Raw genomic sequence first — 16,006 nt, 5'->3', positions numbered from 1 at the left:
CCGGGGGCCCCGCGAAACGGAGAGCCGGAACCCCCCCGGCTCTTGGTGCTCGTTGAAACGCGGCCTGTGCGCTGTGCGTTTGGTGTCCCGGGGGCTGTACACATGGTGGCGGGGAACGTGACGCGCCCCACGTGTCAGAGGAGGTTTCCCTGATGCGTAGCTCTCGTCACAATTTCCGTAATTAAAAACCAAACAAACCCACAAAAGCTGTTTCTTAAGTTGCTTCCGAAATAAAATGCTCTCCTGCGTTCACAGAGTTAGCCAACCATGGCCCTCACAAGTGTGGGAAAGATGGTTGGCCTCCAGAAGAAGACTTCTGGAATCAGGAATATCTGTATATTAGCCCACGTGGATCATGGTAAGGCAGGTGTTTGTGAGGGAAAACTGTGTGTGTGTGTGTGCCTGTGTTGGTTTGAATGATGGAGAGATCTTGTTTTAAAGCAGTACGTTTTCATGGGCTTAGCTTTAAACTGTTTTAATCCTGGTTCTGAGAAATAACTTCGCTTTATGCACATTTCTTATGTCCTGATGCAACTTAACTTGTAGAACTTCAGAGAACATTACGCTATAATAGTTTGGAGTAGTTGAAACTGAGTGTTTTCTACTTCTATGATCCTGAATTAAATATATGCATGTGTGAGGTAGGCTGTTGTATTTCTATGTTTACTTAACGGAAGAAGTTTGTTATGTAAGTGGAAATAATAAATGATCATTTTAGGACACAAATCTTTTCTGTAATTGCATGATATATTGAGACAGAAACAGTCTCTAATGCACTGTTTGTTATTTCAACTGCTTTCCTGGTCATGACAGGAAGGGTTACATCCACCCTTCAAAAATATGTTTGTGTACATCTAACAGGTGAAGTCGAATGATAAGATTTTTTTTTTTAAGTTAGTTTGTACTTTTATGGCATTTTAGAGTCTGTATTAATGTTGATATTTTAGAACAGTAGAGGTTGTCAGCATTTGTAATATTGTTGCATCTTTTTCCATTGTCTGTATTAAATTAAACTAAATAATTTCTTTTTCTTTTCAGGCAAAACTACTCTAGCTGATTGTCTAATATCTAGCAATGGAATAATCTCTAGCCGCTTGGCAGGAAAGGTAGAGTTATGCTGTCATTTTTAATAAAATTCTGGTGTGTACATGCTGGGATTGTAAATCAGTGATGATTAAGGAAATTCTATTCCTAGTCTTGCTAAACCTCATTTTCTCGAAGTCATACTCTGTGACAGTTGATAAGTAACAAGTGAAGGAGAATCTACAGATTTATCACCTCTTCTTTTGTTTTTGTACTCAGCTGCGATACCTAGACAGTAGAGAAGATGAACAGATTCGAGGAATAACGATGAAATCTAGTGCAATTGCATTGCACTTTGTGAAAGGTAAGTTGTTGGTGCTGGCAAGTATAAACTTTAATATATGTATTTTTGTTAATTTTCCCTGTCTCTTCATTGTTTTTCTTGAGATACTTTTATATGCAACTTTTACTTTTATAATTATTACTGTTAGGCCGTGATTCTGCAAAGAATTAGGCATGTGTTCAACCGTTAGCCAAGATAATCAAGTTCCATCTCAGGGTTAGGGAATACACTTCAGTCATATCTAAGTGGAGACAATAAGAATAGTTGCCTTTTTATTTTAGATCTAAATTTTTATATTTTGATCTTAAGTCTTGAAATAATATCACTTAAAGGCAAAACCTTCTTTCAGACAGCATCACATTTTAAATGATTTTGTACAGTTATATCTTTACTATACTTCTACGTTAAGGTGCTTGTTACACTCTAAATAGTTCAGAGGGCTTTTTATAGTGTCGTTACAGTGTCATCTTTGTTATGACTCCATGTTCCTCACCATCTTATGCTCAGCTAAGCAAATGAAAGCATGGAATACATTACTACCAGGCTTGTGCAGAAAAAAAGAATAACTAACAGAAGAATTGCATGAACAGAAAAGCCACCATTAGTCATTCTATTTCAGCAACAGCTGATTGTAAATAATAGTTGAAATCAATGGTCTTCCAGCTAAGTGTTGTAAACTGTGGCTGTTTTATTGTTGGCTCTGAAATGACCTTACTTTTCATGGTTGGAACCTTTTATGTCTGTTGTTCTTCTGTTGTATTGAAATTTAGACTCTAATACAACTTCTTAAACAAGAAAGTTGTTTGATCTTATGATGATAAATGCAGTGAGTCCATCGAAAGTTGACTGAGTCAACTCAGTCAAAAAAAAATGAGTCTCCACTAAGCAGAATTTTTGGGAGTAGAAAATTTTGAAAACTCCTGAATTGGTATATTGAAGATACTTTACTAATACAGTCAAAAGCATGTTCTAAAAGAATCACAAGGCTGAAAGGAGGCATTTTGAATAGAATGCAGGGGTTTTTTTATGACATTCTGTTCAAAATGCAGACTGTAACATAGCTGATTTATGTTTTACCTAGTCATGGTTAGGGGTTTGCTTTTTGTTTGGTTAGCTGGTGTGGTTTTGGTTTTAGTTTTCCAAAGGTAGTTGGGCATTGAAAGATGAAGATTAGCATTGAGTGAAATTAAAATATATTAGGCACGAGCCACTAGATGTTATGCTGCTGACAGTCTTCCTGTCTTACAGGGGTTTTTCTTAAGCATGATGATGTGCTGGTTTGGTCCTTAGAAATTAATGATAGCTCAAGCAGTATAATTGAGTGGCTGAAAGAAATATTTTTGACAACTGTTCTGAAATAATAATTTATTATTTGATTCTAGGTGATGAAGAGTATCTGATTAATTTAATAGACTCCCCAGGGCACGTGGACTTTTCTTCAGAAGTGTCTACAGCAGTTCGACTCTGTGATGGTTGCATCATAGTGGTGGATGCTGTTGAAGGTGTCTGTCCACAGGTGAAGTAAAGTATATTAAGTAGAGAAAGAGGGGAGAGAAGACAGAGTAAGAAAGTCTTAAGTATATAGTGTAGAAATAAAAGATGAGCTGGTTTAAGAAGTTTTGTAAAACTTAATGACAGTGTACTTGAGGTATGAAAGAGGGTTGTTAGTTTCATAGTTGTGCAGAAGAGTGAGCAATGCTGATGTAGTCATGTATGGTTGCAACAGTGAGTATGTAGTTTTTCAGGTAATGGAATGTATAGAGAAGAAATGTGTTAAGGGAAGTAATATCTTTACATGTGCTTTTAGGGTATTTATTCAAGGTGAAAAAATAGGCAAAATAAGATTGAAATTGATTTTTTTCATTGCTTAGTTTTATAAGGAGGGTTGGGGTTTTTTTGCTGTTGTGGGTGTTTTTGCTATAAGATTTTGCCATTCTGCAGAATTCTGTAATAACTAACACTGTGTACTATGGGAGTCAGATTTCTGGTTTGAATGTCAGACCTGTCCTTTATTATATGTTTAATGAAATTTCAGAATTATATTGTAATTTTCTTTAGCATTCCATCTGTCTCTTTTGTGGTATCAAGTTTTCTGTAATGGATTTTTTTAAACTGTTTCCCTAATAGACTCAAGCAGTTCTACGGCAAGCATGGCTAGAAAATATACGTCCAGTATTGGTGATTAATAAAATCGATCGCTTGATTGTGGAGCTCAAGCTCACCCCTCAGGAGGCATACTTGCACCTTAAGAATATCTTAGAACAGGTATTCATGCTATAATGTTATGTTCACGCAGCAGGTTTTGTTGAAGTATTTTTCTTTCTCCTTTTCTCAGCTCTTGAATTGAGAGAGGCTGTAGTTTTCAGTGCCTTATAGCTGGAATAAATTTAGGACAGCAGAGCCAGTTTTTTCTTACTTTGCAGGATCAAGCATTATAACATCTAGTCTAACTTTACATTGAGATACATTTTATTTCTAGTTGGTTTTGAAGTTCATTCAGAATCCCTGTGATGGAGGAAAGAGTTTTAAATGCCTCTTGACAGGTCATCAGGAAGAGTCTTCATTTTTGGAAACAATATGCTGGATGTTTTATTCTTCCTGTTAAATTGCTTAAACTTCTTTGGAGATAGACAAATATCTTCAGAGTGCTGCTGTTATTGATGTATTTATGCATCTTTTTATCTTTTAAGTTGTTTTGAAGTTACGTTGCCTTTATTTTATTATTTTTTTTTCCCAGAGCTTGCTTTTAAGTACTTATCTACCTGGTTTCCCTTTGCCCTCCTCTTTGTTTGTCGGCAGTAACAATTTCCTATTTCACCATTCCATGTTCTGAGAGACAAAGTGTATTACACATACTCTATCTGGTTCAGTCCTGATGCAGCTAACTTACACTTGGAAAGAGCAAGGTGTTTGAGTTAAAATGTTAGTCTCATCAAACTCGTCTCCAAATGGGCAAGATTCGATACACGAGGTTTGTGTTTTAAATTGCAAAATGAATCGCAGGCGTTCCGTCTTGTTAAAAAACTTCCCCTCTCATATTTTGGAGGGTGGGGGGGAATTGCATTTTAATTGCAAGGGTTGTGAAAGAGTGAAGGGATCTTACTTAGGGTGTTTTTATGTATCCTTCTGCAGATCAATGCAGTCACTGGAGCACTTTTTACCTCTAAAGTCTTAGAAGAAAGAGCTGAGAAAGAAACAGAAAGTGAAAGTATTTCAGACACTGCACCAGGAGATCAAGTTTATGACTGGAGTGCTGGATTGGAAGATACTGATGATTCACATCTCTATTTTTCACCAGACCATGGAAATGTGGTGTTTGCCAGTGCAGTTGATGGCTGGGGCTTTGGGTAAGTCTGGGATTGAGTTACTGAGTTGTTTGTTGGTTTATTGTTTTTTTTTTTTAAATTGATTACTGCAGTTAATTTTAAAGTATTTTCAGTTGCTTCATTTTTATATTTTTATGTGATACGCAACTGTATACAATCAGTTCTAAGGTGTTATTAGTGCTGGACAGCTGAAAATAATACCAGCTTTGTCATCTATGTGACAGGGACCCCTCTTTTACTTACACAGTAGCTGCTGAGCCCACTGTAGTGTCCAGCCTGGCCTGGTGAACTTAGTATTTTATTAATTGCTGACATTTGATAGGCTGCAGTAGGCTAGGCCAAAACCTGTGGTGGTACAGGAGCTGTTTCACAAGTAAATTGGACCTTCCAGCTACAGGAACAGTGATGTTCATAACAAGCATAAAGCTGGTAGCTGGCATCAGGACAGCAGTTTTCAGTTGTCAGATTCAGTCCAGTACAATTCTGGGTCACAGCATTACTGTGATCTGTTTTTTTCTGTACCGGACTTTGACTTGTCCTTGAAATGATGCATTTGTCCTCAAGTGTTTGTGTATCAGGCTTTTTTTAATCTAGCTTTTTTCTGTTCTTCATTCAGGTGCATTTCTTATCTCTTGTTACCTAGCATATTTCTATTTCGGCAGTTGCTAAAGAACATTGCAGAGTTGTTTAAGTAAATGTAAGAATTTGGGGACAGAACAATTTCAGAAAAATTTCTGGATTACTTTATTTAAGTTTGTGATCAGTTCTGTTTTTCAGTCCCGTTCTTAGCAGTTAGTTTCAAGGGGCAGCAGGCTAGTGTAAAGTTTACGCGTGTTCTGATGGCTAGCCACAAGGTGGAGTCGTCGTCTTCATCATGAAAACACAATTAAGAAGATGCGCTCAGTAATACTGTATGTCACTAATACTGCAGATCCTTAAAAAAAACCAGAACCCAGCTCCGGGATTTTTAAGTCACAGTCAAGCTCTTAAATAAGGTTCCATTCGTAGTTTGTAGTCTTCACACAAATGTTTCTTATCACTGCAGAGAAAAGGGAAAATAAAATGGGATATTCTTGTTATCTGTCATGAATAATAATAATTTATAAAAAGAAAAATCAGAATATAAGTGTATAAGGAAATGGAAAACAGATCTTCAAATTCTGACATGTTCTTTAGTCGGAAAGAGATCTCTTTGTAGAAGATGTGTGTGAGGGGAGGCCTTTTCATTTCTGAAGGTTAGAGAAGGTTTTCTGATGTCTTTGGTGATCTGCATGTTAACACACATCTTGCCTGAACTCCTCCATTCCTATATGATGCCCACAGTCATTCTTCTGTTTTATGCTACACAGGGAAACAGTATTTTGATCTTTATAGGCTTTAGCTTTCCCGACTTGTAACTTTTTGTTGAAATTCCATAGAAAAAATGGATTGTGGTAGTGAACTGTTGTTATACAGGGTATTTGGGATGCAACTGTTACAAACTTGTTCAAGTTTGGAGTCGGATTATGAACACTTTCTTTAGCAGATGTTGAAATGATTTAGAGGTATCTGCTTGTTTAGTCCTGTAGGGATAAAGATTGGGCAATTTGCAGCTTTTGTTTTGGATACTGACAAAGCCTGTGGAAGCCAATAAATGAAAACAAAAAGCTAAGTTTTTGTTTTGGGAGGTTCAAAGATGGCTTTGGTTTAGCATTAGTATTCTAAGTACACTGCCAGGGAATGCTAAACATTAAGAAAAATGTTTTGTAAAGAGAATGATACAATGGAGAACTTTGTTACAATAAGTAGAATAACAAGCTCAAAAGCAATTTAGAAGCTGTTTCTTTAGATCAAGCTACTTGATATTTGCAAGTAAATGATCAACTATTAAGATTTTATAGGTTACACAACTACATTCTGATATAAGCATGTGGTCATAAACACCCTATGATCACCCTTGTAATTAGCAAGCAAGCATGTTGTTCTTAAAGGGTAGGTGGATAAAAGTGAGACTTCAGATAGTTATCTTCCTTAGATGATTTCTTTTCTTCTGATGATTTCACTGCAGGTAGAATTAAATTTCATGCAAATGTGGCAGAAAATTTATTTGTTTCTCCAGCTCAGAGGTTTAGCAAAAAATACTTCAATTTGAATTGTTTGACACAGGAGTTTACTCTCTGATGCGTTCCAGGTTCTGCATCTCATTTGTAGTAACATTGGGGTATATACTGAGAGGTAGAGAAGAAAATTTCTCTAAAACAGTGCTTAGGGCTTGAGAGTCTCTAATTTGTTATTTTCTTAGATAAATACCTTGTATTAATTTTCTTAATTATTTTTCCCCAAAACTTTTAGCACTTGGTGTATGTTGGTAACAGATATTTCTGCAGCGTGGAATGCGTGATAGATTATTAATGATGTATGCTAGGGTAGTCTGAAGCGGAATGATAACTGGTCAAGCTTTAGCTGTTTTTTTGTATCTGCTAAGTCTCTGCCACTTGAAGTGTTTGTCAAGTGGCTTGAACCTTACTTGCAGAGCTTCTGAAATCTAAATATTGGTTGTAATTTAGCTTCAAATGGGGGCAAGAAATGAGCTGGATATGACCTGGCCTTTCTTTTGTGACTGGTTTATTGGTATACTAGAGAGGACTGATAGGCTTTCTGTTTATTCTTTGCCAAGATGAACTTAAAAGGTGTAGAATGCTTTTCATTGAATATGAGACTAAAACCCATGTTTGCTAAGATTCCCCAAATTTTAATCCCCTTCTGCTTTACGTATTGAAACTTCTTAAAGATTATAGTAATTGAACTATCCATGTACAAGACTGTATCTGAGCCCAAAACATTTATGCATCTAACTTAGGCAAGGGGTGTTAGTATTATACTGCTGGATCTGGATCAGACTATTTATACATTAAAACACATTGTCTATTGTATAATCTATTCTTTGTCCCACAAAATGTGCCTACAGCTTGGACAAATAACAGGACTCCTATCTGCTCATTTTCTTATTTGTACTTGTCCTAATTCTGCGTTTTCCCCTCACACTGGGAAGATGTTTTAATGTATTTGTTGAAGCTGAATGAAGATTGTTGGCTTTCTGATACAACTTTCTTTGTTATGGTGAACTGGCATGGTTCTTATCAATCATATAATGGGGGGAAAAAGGAATATTTTCCTGAACTAGTTTCAAGAGGTACTTCTGGATTGCCAGCCAGTACGAGGTGGTGAAATGCACATCAGCGGAGCATCTTCTTAGTCGGGGCAAGCCTTGACTGCTCTTACCTGGATGTGGGTTCTGTTCCTAAAGGCATTACCACTTGTCATGGCAGAAAAAAATTCAGCTATTAGGCAGTGCCAGCCTCATCCAGTGCAATCAGTACATATGTTTTTCTCATTATCCTCAAGTGTTGAAAAATACCATAAATACATATGCAAGAGCTATTAGCACAAGATTCTTGAACGTTCTCCCCCTGTTCAGAGTTTGGTGTAGTTTCGGGGGGGGGGGGGGGGGGGAGGGGGGGAAGAATTATCCTTTTTGCTCTTAGTTCAGAACTCAGCTTACTGACATGGGCAGGTCTTTTTTTAGGTGTGTAGAAATTTAAGAATTCTGGATTTCAAAGAACAGGTTATCAAGAATCATTTTTCTTTAAATAGGATTGTTATGATGGTATATGTACGTTATTGTTTCTGTGTACACAGGGAGCAAATACATAGAAATTTTTTCTATTACTGCTCACTGAACATTGTCAGCAAGGAAACCATAGAATATTCAGGGCTCCCTGTTTAGGTTGTTAGCAGCCTGCTTTTATTAACTCGTGGGGACCACTGAATGACACAGTTGGCTTTATAACACAATTATGGCATTACATTTTTTTATATTGTTTTTCTGGGCTTTACTCATTATTAAAGCAATGATTCAAACAAAAAGAAGTGCCCTAAGTAGTTAATTTGGAAAAGAATTACCAGTATCTGATGGCTCAAGTGTGGCTCACAGGAATACTTGATTTTTAACTTGTACAGTTCTGGTCCCAGACCATAGTTAAGTGTGTTGTGGGGTATCTTTCATAGAATAAATTTGAGAGTCATCACATAAATATTTAGAACTTTTGTATTATGCTTTTCAGTATTTACTGGCAGGGTAATGCACAAATATTTATTTCAAATAAACAAGTTCAACCTTGAAGCTGACTTGAAACAAACCGAGAACATACAAATACTGCTGACATTTTTGAACTGTTGTGACTAAACATTTTTGCAGGTGTAAATGTTAAACAGTGTGGGCTAAAGTGATGAAGACAATTGGAAAAATGGGAGTAAAACAAAGATTTGAGATGTGTGTGATTTTCACATAAGCTTTCCATTGCTTAGGTTGATAAGCACATACAAATAGCATTATACTTGTATCAAAATGTGCTTTGTTTCCTTTCAGAATTGAGCATTTTGCCAAACTGTACAGCCAAAAGATTGGAATCAAGCCTGCAGTACTTCTGAAGACTTTATGGGGAGATTATTATCTAAATACAAAAACAAAGAAGATAATGAAAGGTGATCAGGTAGGGAGGTTGTCATAAATATTACCTGGCTTTTATTTTGTTTTGTATTTTTTAATTCTGTTCCTCATAGTGTATTCTGAAAATTGACCTCAGTACCTTTTCACTCAACATCAGTGGAGATAATAAAGTCACTAGGATAGCCTTGCATCAGCCCCTGGAGAAGAGAACATTCCAAAATTGACCATTCAATAGCTACATGGAGGAAATACCATCAAACCGTGCTCACAGTTGCTCTTAAATATCTGTTCACACCATGAGAGATGTTCCAGCTTCAAGAATTCATTATAGAGCAGCAAAACACATGAGTGGAAGACTTAATAGTGTAGAAACAAGAGTAGTGAGTGGGTCTCTGTCTTAGTTGAAGAGTCCTTGAGCAGCTTAGGATATTCACGTTTAGGATTTAGAAAGTCTTTTTTGCCTTAGTGAAATCCCATTGAGTGCTATACTGAAACCCTGGCCTGAAAACTACACTTCTCTTGCATTAAGTGTTTCCACCACTAAAAGTTAGGAGAGGAGAAGGTAGTTTTCCTGTTTGCATTCAATGATGATTTCTTTGTGTTTTCATAGGTAAGGATTAATAGTTATAAAAAGGGTGCAAACCAGGCTTGAGGTAGACATGTTCTGTATTTATCAGGCTCTTTTTGTGAAATTGAAAACCATGTCCTTTACTTGTAAATGTCATGTTTATTTTGTGCCTTGTACTGCTCTGCTAAGACAGACTGATGAAGTAGTGATCTTGTGTAGAAACAGATAATTGCTTTGATTTTGAATAAAGGTTTTACACACTCGTTATGAAAATGGCCAGTTGAAAGTGCAATCTTAAGCCTATTGTAACACTGAGGGATTGCTGGTAATTACCTGTATGTTTGTTCTACCAGTCAAAAGGAAAGAAGCCTTTGTTTGTGCAATTGGTGCTGGACAACATATGGAGTTTGTATGAAGCTGTTATGAAAAGGTGAGAAGATCTATAAAGTTTTCATGGAATCTCTTTCTATGGGCTATGGTGATTTTTTTAAAATTCTCAAACAAGAAATGTTGTAGATGCTTGTTATGTGTTGCTGCTGGTTTTTTTTTTGTTTTTTTTTTTTAATCAGTCTTATTTATTTGCCTTACAGAGACAAAGAAAAAATTGAAAAAATAGTCACCTCTTTGGGACTGAAAATCGGTGCACGGGAGTCACGGCATGCAGACCCTAAAGTTCATCTTCATGCCATTTGTAGCCAGTGGCTACCAATATCTGATGCAGTCCTGTGTATCCTTAAGGAAGATAGGCTTTTTGTTCTATTGCAGTTCCCAGACTTCAGAGTGCTCACATATTTCAATGTGTGATTTGTTCTCTCTCTCTCTCTTTTTTTTTTTTTTTTTTTTTTTTGTAATCTGTGCCTATGTTAGCTGGAGCTATTTTCTCACATGTAAAGTTAAGTTACATACCTAAAGAAATTAGGCATACATTTCTCCCAGCTTTGTGCTTTTGCACGCATCCTTTTTTTAGGAAAGTAAGTTATGAAACAAGGTAGTTTAACAATATTCTTTAATTATGTAGTTTCATATACAAATTGTCATGGTTTTCTTGAAGGATAAGCTAATCTTCTTTTCATAATAGTATCTTAGGTCTTCCATCCACGAGCTTCTTTAAGTATCTGGTGTTATGTTTTAGGCATACATATTCTTAATCCAAGATCGGCTGTTGCTGTTTGTCTGCTGCGTAGATGGTCTTCTCATCGTTTATAATATAATACATATTATATTACAATAGGCATGCACAAATTTTTTGTGTGTGAATGCTAATTAGTTCCGTAAATCTTGCCCCAGCTGTACCTTTCTTAGTTTCCCAGTTGCACATAGGAGGGTGAGCTACCCCTACTTAACTATCCATTCTGCCCTTGTATAAATGCCAGGAATTGTTGCTGACTTGAGAGGGAGCTCTATGCACTGTAACACACAGGGCTGGATTTTAGCGCTCTCTTGTTGCTGGCAGTTAGTGCAAGAGGTTGATTTAAAGAAAGAAACATTGAAAGCATTTGTCTTTTATTTGCATTCAGTAAGGAAATATGAATATATAAATATATATCCTTAGCAATGTGTTTTAGCCATGGTGTGTAATAAACTTCCCAGCCCTCTTGACATCACTGCAGAGAGAGTGGAAAAGCTGATGTGTGTTGGAGCTAGAACATTTGATTCTTTGCCACCAGAAACTCAGGAACTGAAAAGTGGTGAGTAGGTGTTCTCTCATTAACATGAAGATTGGTTGCTTCTGTCTTGTGTTTGTCTTTGGATCATAAGATGTGTAGTAACCTGTATTTAGATTTATAATTATTTTACTTTTAGTAGCTTTGTTGATGTTTGTTAGTGACCTGTCATAGTATTATGTCTTATTTTTATGGCCATACATTTATCTTCAATCTCATATATTCATGGGTTTTAGACAGCTCAGGCTGCAGGTGATGTAAAGTCTAAGACTGAAATCGGGAATTTTGGAGGGATATGAGATTAATACTTGTTTTTAGTTCCAAACAGAAATTATCATGTAGTTGAGAATTGACTATTTTTCCAAGTTCTATATTAAAATCATTGTTTTTTATCTAGCAGGGGTTTGAATTTGGATTTCATTTTTACAGTATGTTGATTAAATAGGCACAGCGTTTTGGTGATTTAAAATGAAAAACATTTTTTGTTGAATTTATTACTAAGTAGTTTGTTTGAATTTATTACTAAGTAGTACTGAGAAGTTAGTAAGGTGTAGCTTAGCTGTTACTACAAACATTGTCATTAAGAATTTCATCAACATCCATAGATGACAGTGTATAACTTGATTTCTTAGTTTTTTCATAATATTCCAGAATGATAAAAGATTAGCAAATAAAAACAAGAGCCAGAAGACTTCCAGGGCAACAAATATATTTTGTTATCCAGAGTGTTAAATGAAGACATGAAATCCTGGTATTTTGAAGTTGAATGTTTTGTCATCAGCTTCATTGAGATCATGATTTCATGTCCAGTTCTGGCAGAGTTTCCACCTTCAATTAAGCATTCCTCCTTGAGAAGGGTTTGATGCTATATTCAGATGCTGTTGTGTTGAACATTGGGATGTCTGTATGCAAAAGTAAGAGGAAGTTTGTTAATCACCCAAGTCCTGTGTTATAAAATTGTATTAGGGGCTGGAAAGATTATGTTCAATGATTTAACTTTGTTGTAGGCATTAAAAGAACTGTATATAGGCAGTAATGAAAATAATCTTGGTGTACAGCATGCAGGAGAGCTAGTAAGATCCTCATTTTCCTTTTTCTAACTTCAAATTATTTGTAAACATAAACTCTGTGTTCATGTGTATCCTTCATAAAAATTGTGATGCCTTGGAAAAGGGAACTGCTGCTGAGTTCTTTTCCTGAAAGACAGATGAGAACTGCTGAAGCTGAATTAAATATTTAGAGAAATTGAAAATCAAAGTTGATAACATGGATAAAATGCTCAGTGGTGAGCAAAGCTTGTATTTCTACATGTATATGTGGTGATCTCCTCTGTTGGCTTGGAAGTTTTGTATCAAATCAAGTGATGTTTTTCACCCAGGTTTGGTAGTCTGAAAAAGAATGCTCCCAAATGATCTTTTCACTTAGGTTTGTAGGGGACAAATAGGCTTTATATATGTGGTTTTGTTGTTCCACAAACTTTCTTTCTAACTCAACAGAATGTAATAGAATCCCATTTTGTTTTAAGGTAGTAAATGTTCTCTGCTATTTAAGAGGTAGTTTAGTAAAAATTACAAGAAGATACCATGCTTAAGCTAGTAATAATTAAAAACAGTTCTTAACTTTGTACGTGTGGTGAAAGGTGTTTAGTGCGGTGTTTTGAAGAGTGCTTCAAGAAACCTAAGGAGATGAGATATGAAATGTAACATAAGATGAGATGTGAACATCAAATTGACAGACTGTTAGGAGTTGTTTCCGGGGGCTGAGGCAACTGATATTTTCATCCTTTACTGAACATTTGCAAATACTGTATTCTCCAAACAGTATTCCATACTGTATTAGTATAAGTTAATGAGACGAAATTTACATCTGTAAACTCGGATCTTACTGCTGTTGGTTATGAAAAAATAGCATTCTTTACATTTAGTGAATATCTTGCTAATTTTTAGTAGTAGTCTTGTGCTTTGTTTGCCTAAGCACCTTAAAACGTAGTCTTCCCCTACGTCAGATAAAAGGGAGAAGTGTAGAAGACAACGATTTATTTTCTGTGTTGTTAGAATAGTTTATGGGATTTCTGAAGTATTGAATGAGTTTTGCGTGGATCCTTCATCCTTTGAAGAATATGCGTTTTTGCTGTTAAGTTGTTACTGTTTTGTGAAGGCATGAGCATCTGGACTTTTGCAGGATTTCCTCTTCCAGTGTGAAAGGAGGGAGAATTCTTTGAGGTATTGAATAAGTAGCTTGGTCTTAATGCTAAGCTGCTCTCTGATTTTCATTCTAATCTAAACCAGCCTATGAATTCAACTTTAAATATCAAATCAATATGTTTAGTTGGAATGTATCTAGTTTGTTATGAAGAGTTCCATTTTTACAATATTGCTCATTTTATTTTATTGTGGAACAGACTTGAAGATATAGGCAGGGTTAACAAATAATTAAGTTGGAGTAATTTTCTACTTTTCCCTATTAATTTGTCTTTAGCATATTTTCCATTGAAATAGGAAATAAACAGTAATTCCTATAAAATTGATGGAAAGCCATAGTTTTGTCCATACTGTTGGGAAAAAGTTGTGCAAATAACTTCCCTTTATGTTTCTTCAGCTTTTATGAAATGCAGTAGTGAAGAAACAGCCCCGGTTATTGTCTTTGTTTCTAAAATGTTTGCTGTTGATGCAAAGACATTACCACACAATAAACCAAGGTAAGAAAATGTAACATTTAACTTTCTGATCTACATTAGATACTTCTGGGGAAAAAAGTTATGTTGTAAGCCTGGATAAATTGTTTTAGACCTGAGAAAATAATTCACAAAATCTTGAGAGGCAATACAATCTTTTCAGCAAGTAGAGTTTTTCTGAACAAGTTCTAGAAATGATTTGTTTAGTTTTAGAAGATCTAGTAAATTTGTTAAGGAGTAGAAAACATTTGTTGGAGAATAGTACTTTTGTCCAGATATGTCCTAACGCATACATTGTAGGCTGTTGCAGGATGTTTGGTTGAAGATATGATTGACTTTCAGTAAGGTTGTGCTGACATGATCATAACAGTTTGTGTTTGTAGCAAGGAACACCATCAAATTTGGTGTAATAGCGAAGTGATCATCCAGCCTATTGCAAGTGCAAAATAAAATGAGTTAATTAAAATAGTCTCAATCTTGATAACTTTTTTGGAGTGAACTGAGAGGCATTAATGCACTTGAAAAGATTTTCTTCTGGGAGGTTTGGAATATTTTTTTGTTACAGCTTTTTATTGTTGAATCACCATCTTATTTTCTTTGAGCGGTACATCCTTCTTGATTCCATTTCCCTGACATACTTACCTGCACTACTTTTAGCTGAAGCCATCTGCTTTTTTACAGAAGAAATGTGCTTTTTTACGAGTTCATAAGAATGGAGTTCATCTTAACCTTCTATTCCACTGAGCCTCTGAGGCATTTTCAGTAGTCACTTTTTTTTTTTTTAGCTGGGCATTTTATGTTTTTCTGGTATTATCATTGAACGGTGAAGTAGTACATAAAATATTAACCTTTCTAGGAAATTAGACTGTTAAATCTTTGTGCAAGCAATGGTACTGCTGCTGTGGTAATATTGGAAAGGTTCACTACTATCTTAGGTTTTTCACACACTTCCTAGATTTATTTCAATTTTTTTTCCCATGCTTATCTACAAATCTTCCACCAAAAGCCTTTCTTGAACTGTTTGAGTTGTGGGAAAAGATGCATCGCGCTTATGGATTGACCAGGCACTAGATGGTGCAGTCTTGCTTTGAGTTCTGTCTTTAAATGTATCTGAAACAGGAGTTCTTGCTGGGGTACTGGTGTAGCCCAGCAGTGCTGTTCCTGCTTTGCCTGCTTTCCTGTAATTTTTTGGTAATCAGAGAAGACTATGTTGAGGCCATCACTTTCTGGCTCTTCTATCAGTGATAATGACCTGTTCTTTTATTTTTTTGGGAAGATTGAGATTCTTCTATGTGATGAGGATGTCACACAGAGGCAAAGGGGGCTTTTACATGCACCAGGCACAGAAAATCTTGGACGTATTTTCAAAATTAAAAGAATACCTAATAAAACAAAAGGTAGCTACTGCAAGACCTGGGTTGGGTTTTTTCATTCTATGTCACCTGCTTATGAGCACTCTGCCTCATGGATAAACTTCTTCCATGTCTCCAATATTCATCTTTCTTGGTGGTTGTTTTTTTGTTCTTCTTAGTCATCTCCCTTCAGGAAGGGAGCTGTTTTACATGTGTTATATGCTATTTGTTACACTGTAATTCTTTTTTAAAAAAGTTCCTTAAATGGAGAGAAGAATATTTTGAAGAAATTTACCATGTGTTGTGGTTCATAGTATGTGTGTGTGTGACCAGTGTGACCAGCTCCCTTTTTTTTTTTTTTTTGGTGAATGATGCATTCAATATGGAAGCCCAACCATTGTTACTTGTTGGGTGTATTTTCTCCTTAGGTAAAAAATGTGCTGCACTCTATTCTAGTGATTTTCAGAATGCAAATACGATTCCATTTTTGCACTCTGATAAATATTGTGTAACAAATTTGTAATTCTGATCATCAGTTGGGTTTGATAAAACCTGAAGATGTTTACT

At 35.8% G+C, this 16,006-nt stretch overlaps 1 protein-coding gene across 2 annotated transcripts in view; it reads left to right on the top strand.

Moving 5' to 3' along the window:
* The window catches only part of EFL1 (elongation factor like GTPase 1), a 122,686-nt gene that overhangs the window by 384 nt on the left and 106,296 nt on the right, over positions 1-16,006 (top strand). For both annotated transcript variants that reach the window (XM_055715340.1, XM_055715339.1), the window contains exons 2-12: positions 256-358; positions 1,039-1,106; positions 1,303-1,387; positions 2,749-2,882; positions 3,494-3,631; positions 4,499-4,713; positions 9,101-9,224; positions 10,103-10,179; positions 10,340-10,476; positions 11,315-11,437; positions 14,012-14,111. In XM_055715340.1, the coding sequence (XP_055571315.1) occupies positions 268-358; positions 1,039-1,106; positions 1,303-1,387; positions 2,749-2,882; positions 3,494-3,631; positions 4,499-4,713; positions 9,101-9,224; positions 10,103-10,179; positions 10,340-10,476; positions 11,315-11,437; positions 14,012-14,111 (1,292 nt within the window). In that variant the 5' untranslated portion in view covers positions 256-267. The remainder of the gene's footprint in view (positions 1-255; positions 359-1,038; positions 1,107-1,302; positions 1,388-2,748; positions 2,883-3,493; positions 3,632-4,498; positions 4,714-9,100; positions 9,225-10,102; positions 10,180-10,339; positions 10,477-11,314; positions 11,438-14,011; positions 14,112-16,006) is intronic.

This window comes from Falco cherrug, chromosome 7, assembly GCF_023634085.1.
Source record: "Falco cherrug isolate bFalChe1 chromosome 7, bFalChe1.pri, whole genome shotgun sequence".
Classification (NCBI taxonomy): Eukaryota; Metazoa; Chordata; class Aves; order Falconiformes; family Falconidae; genus Falco; species Falco cherrug.
Note: the sequence above shows the minus strand (reverse complement) of the source record. Positions and strands in the feature narration are given on the sequence as shown.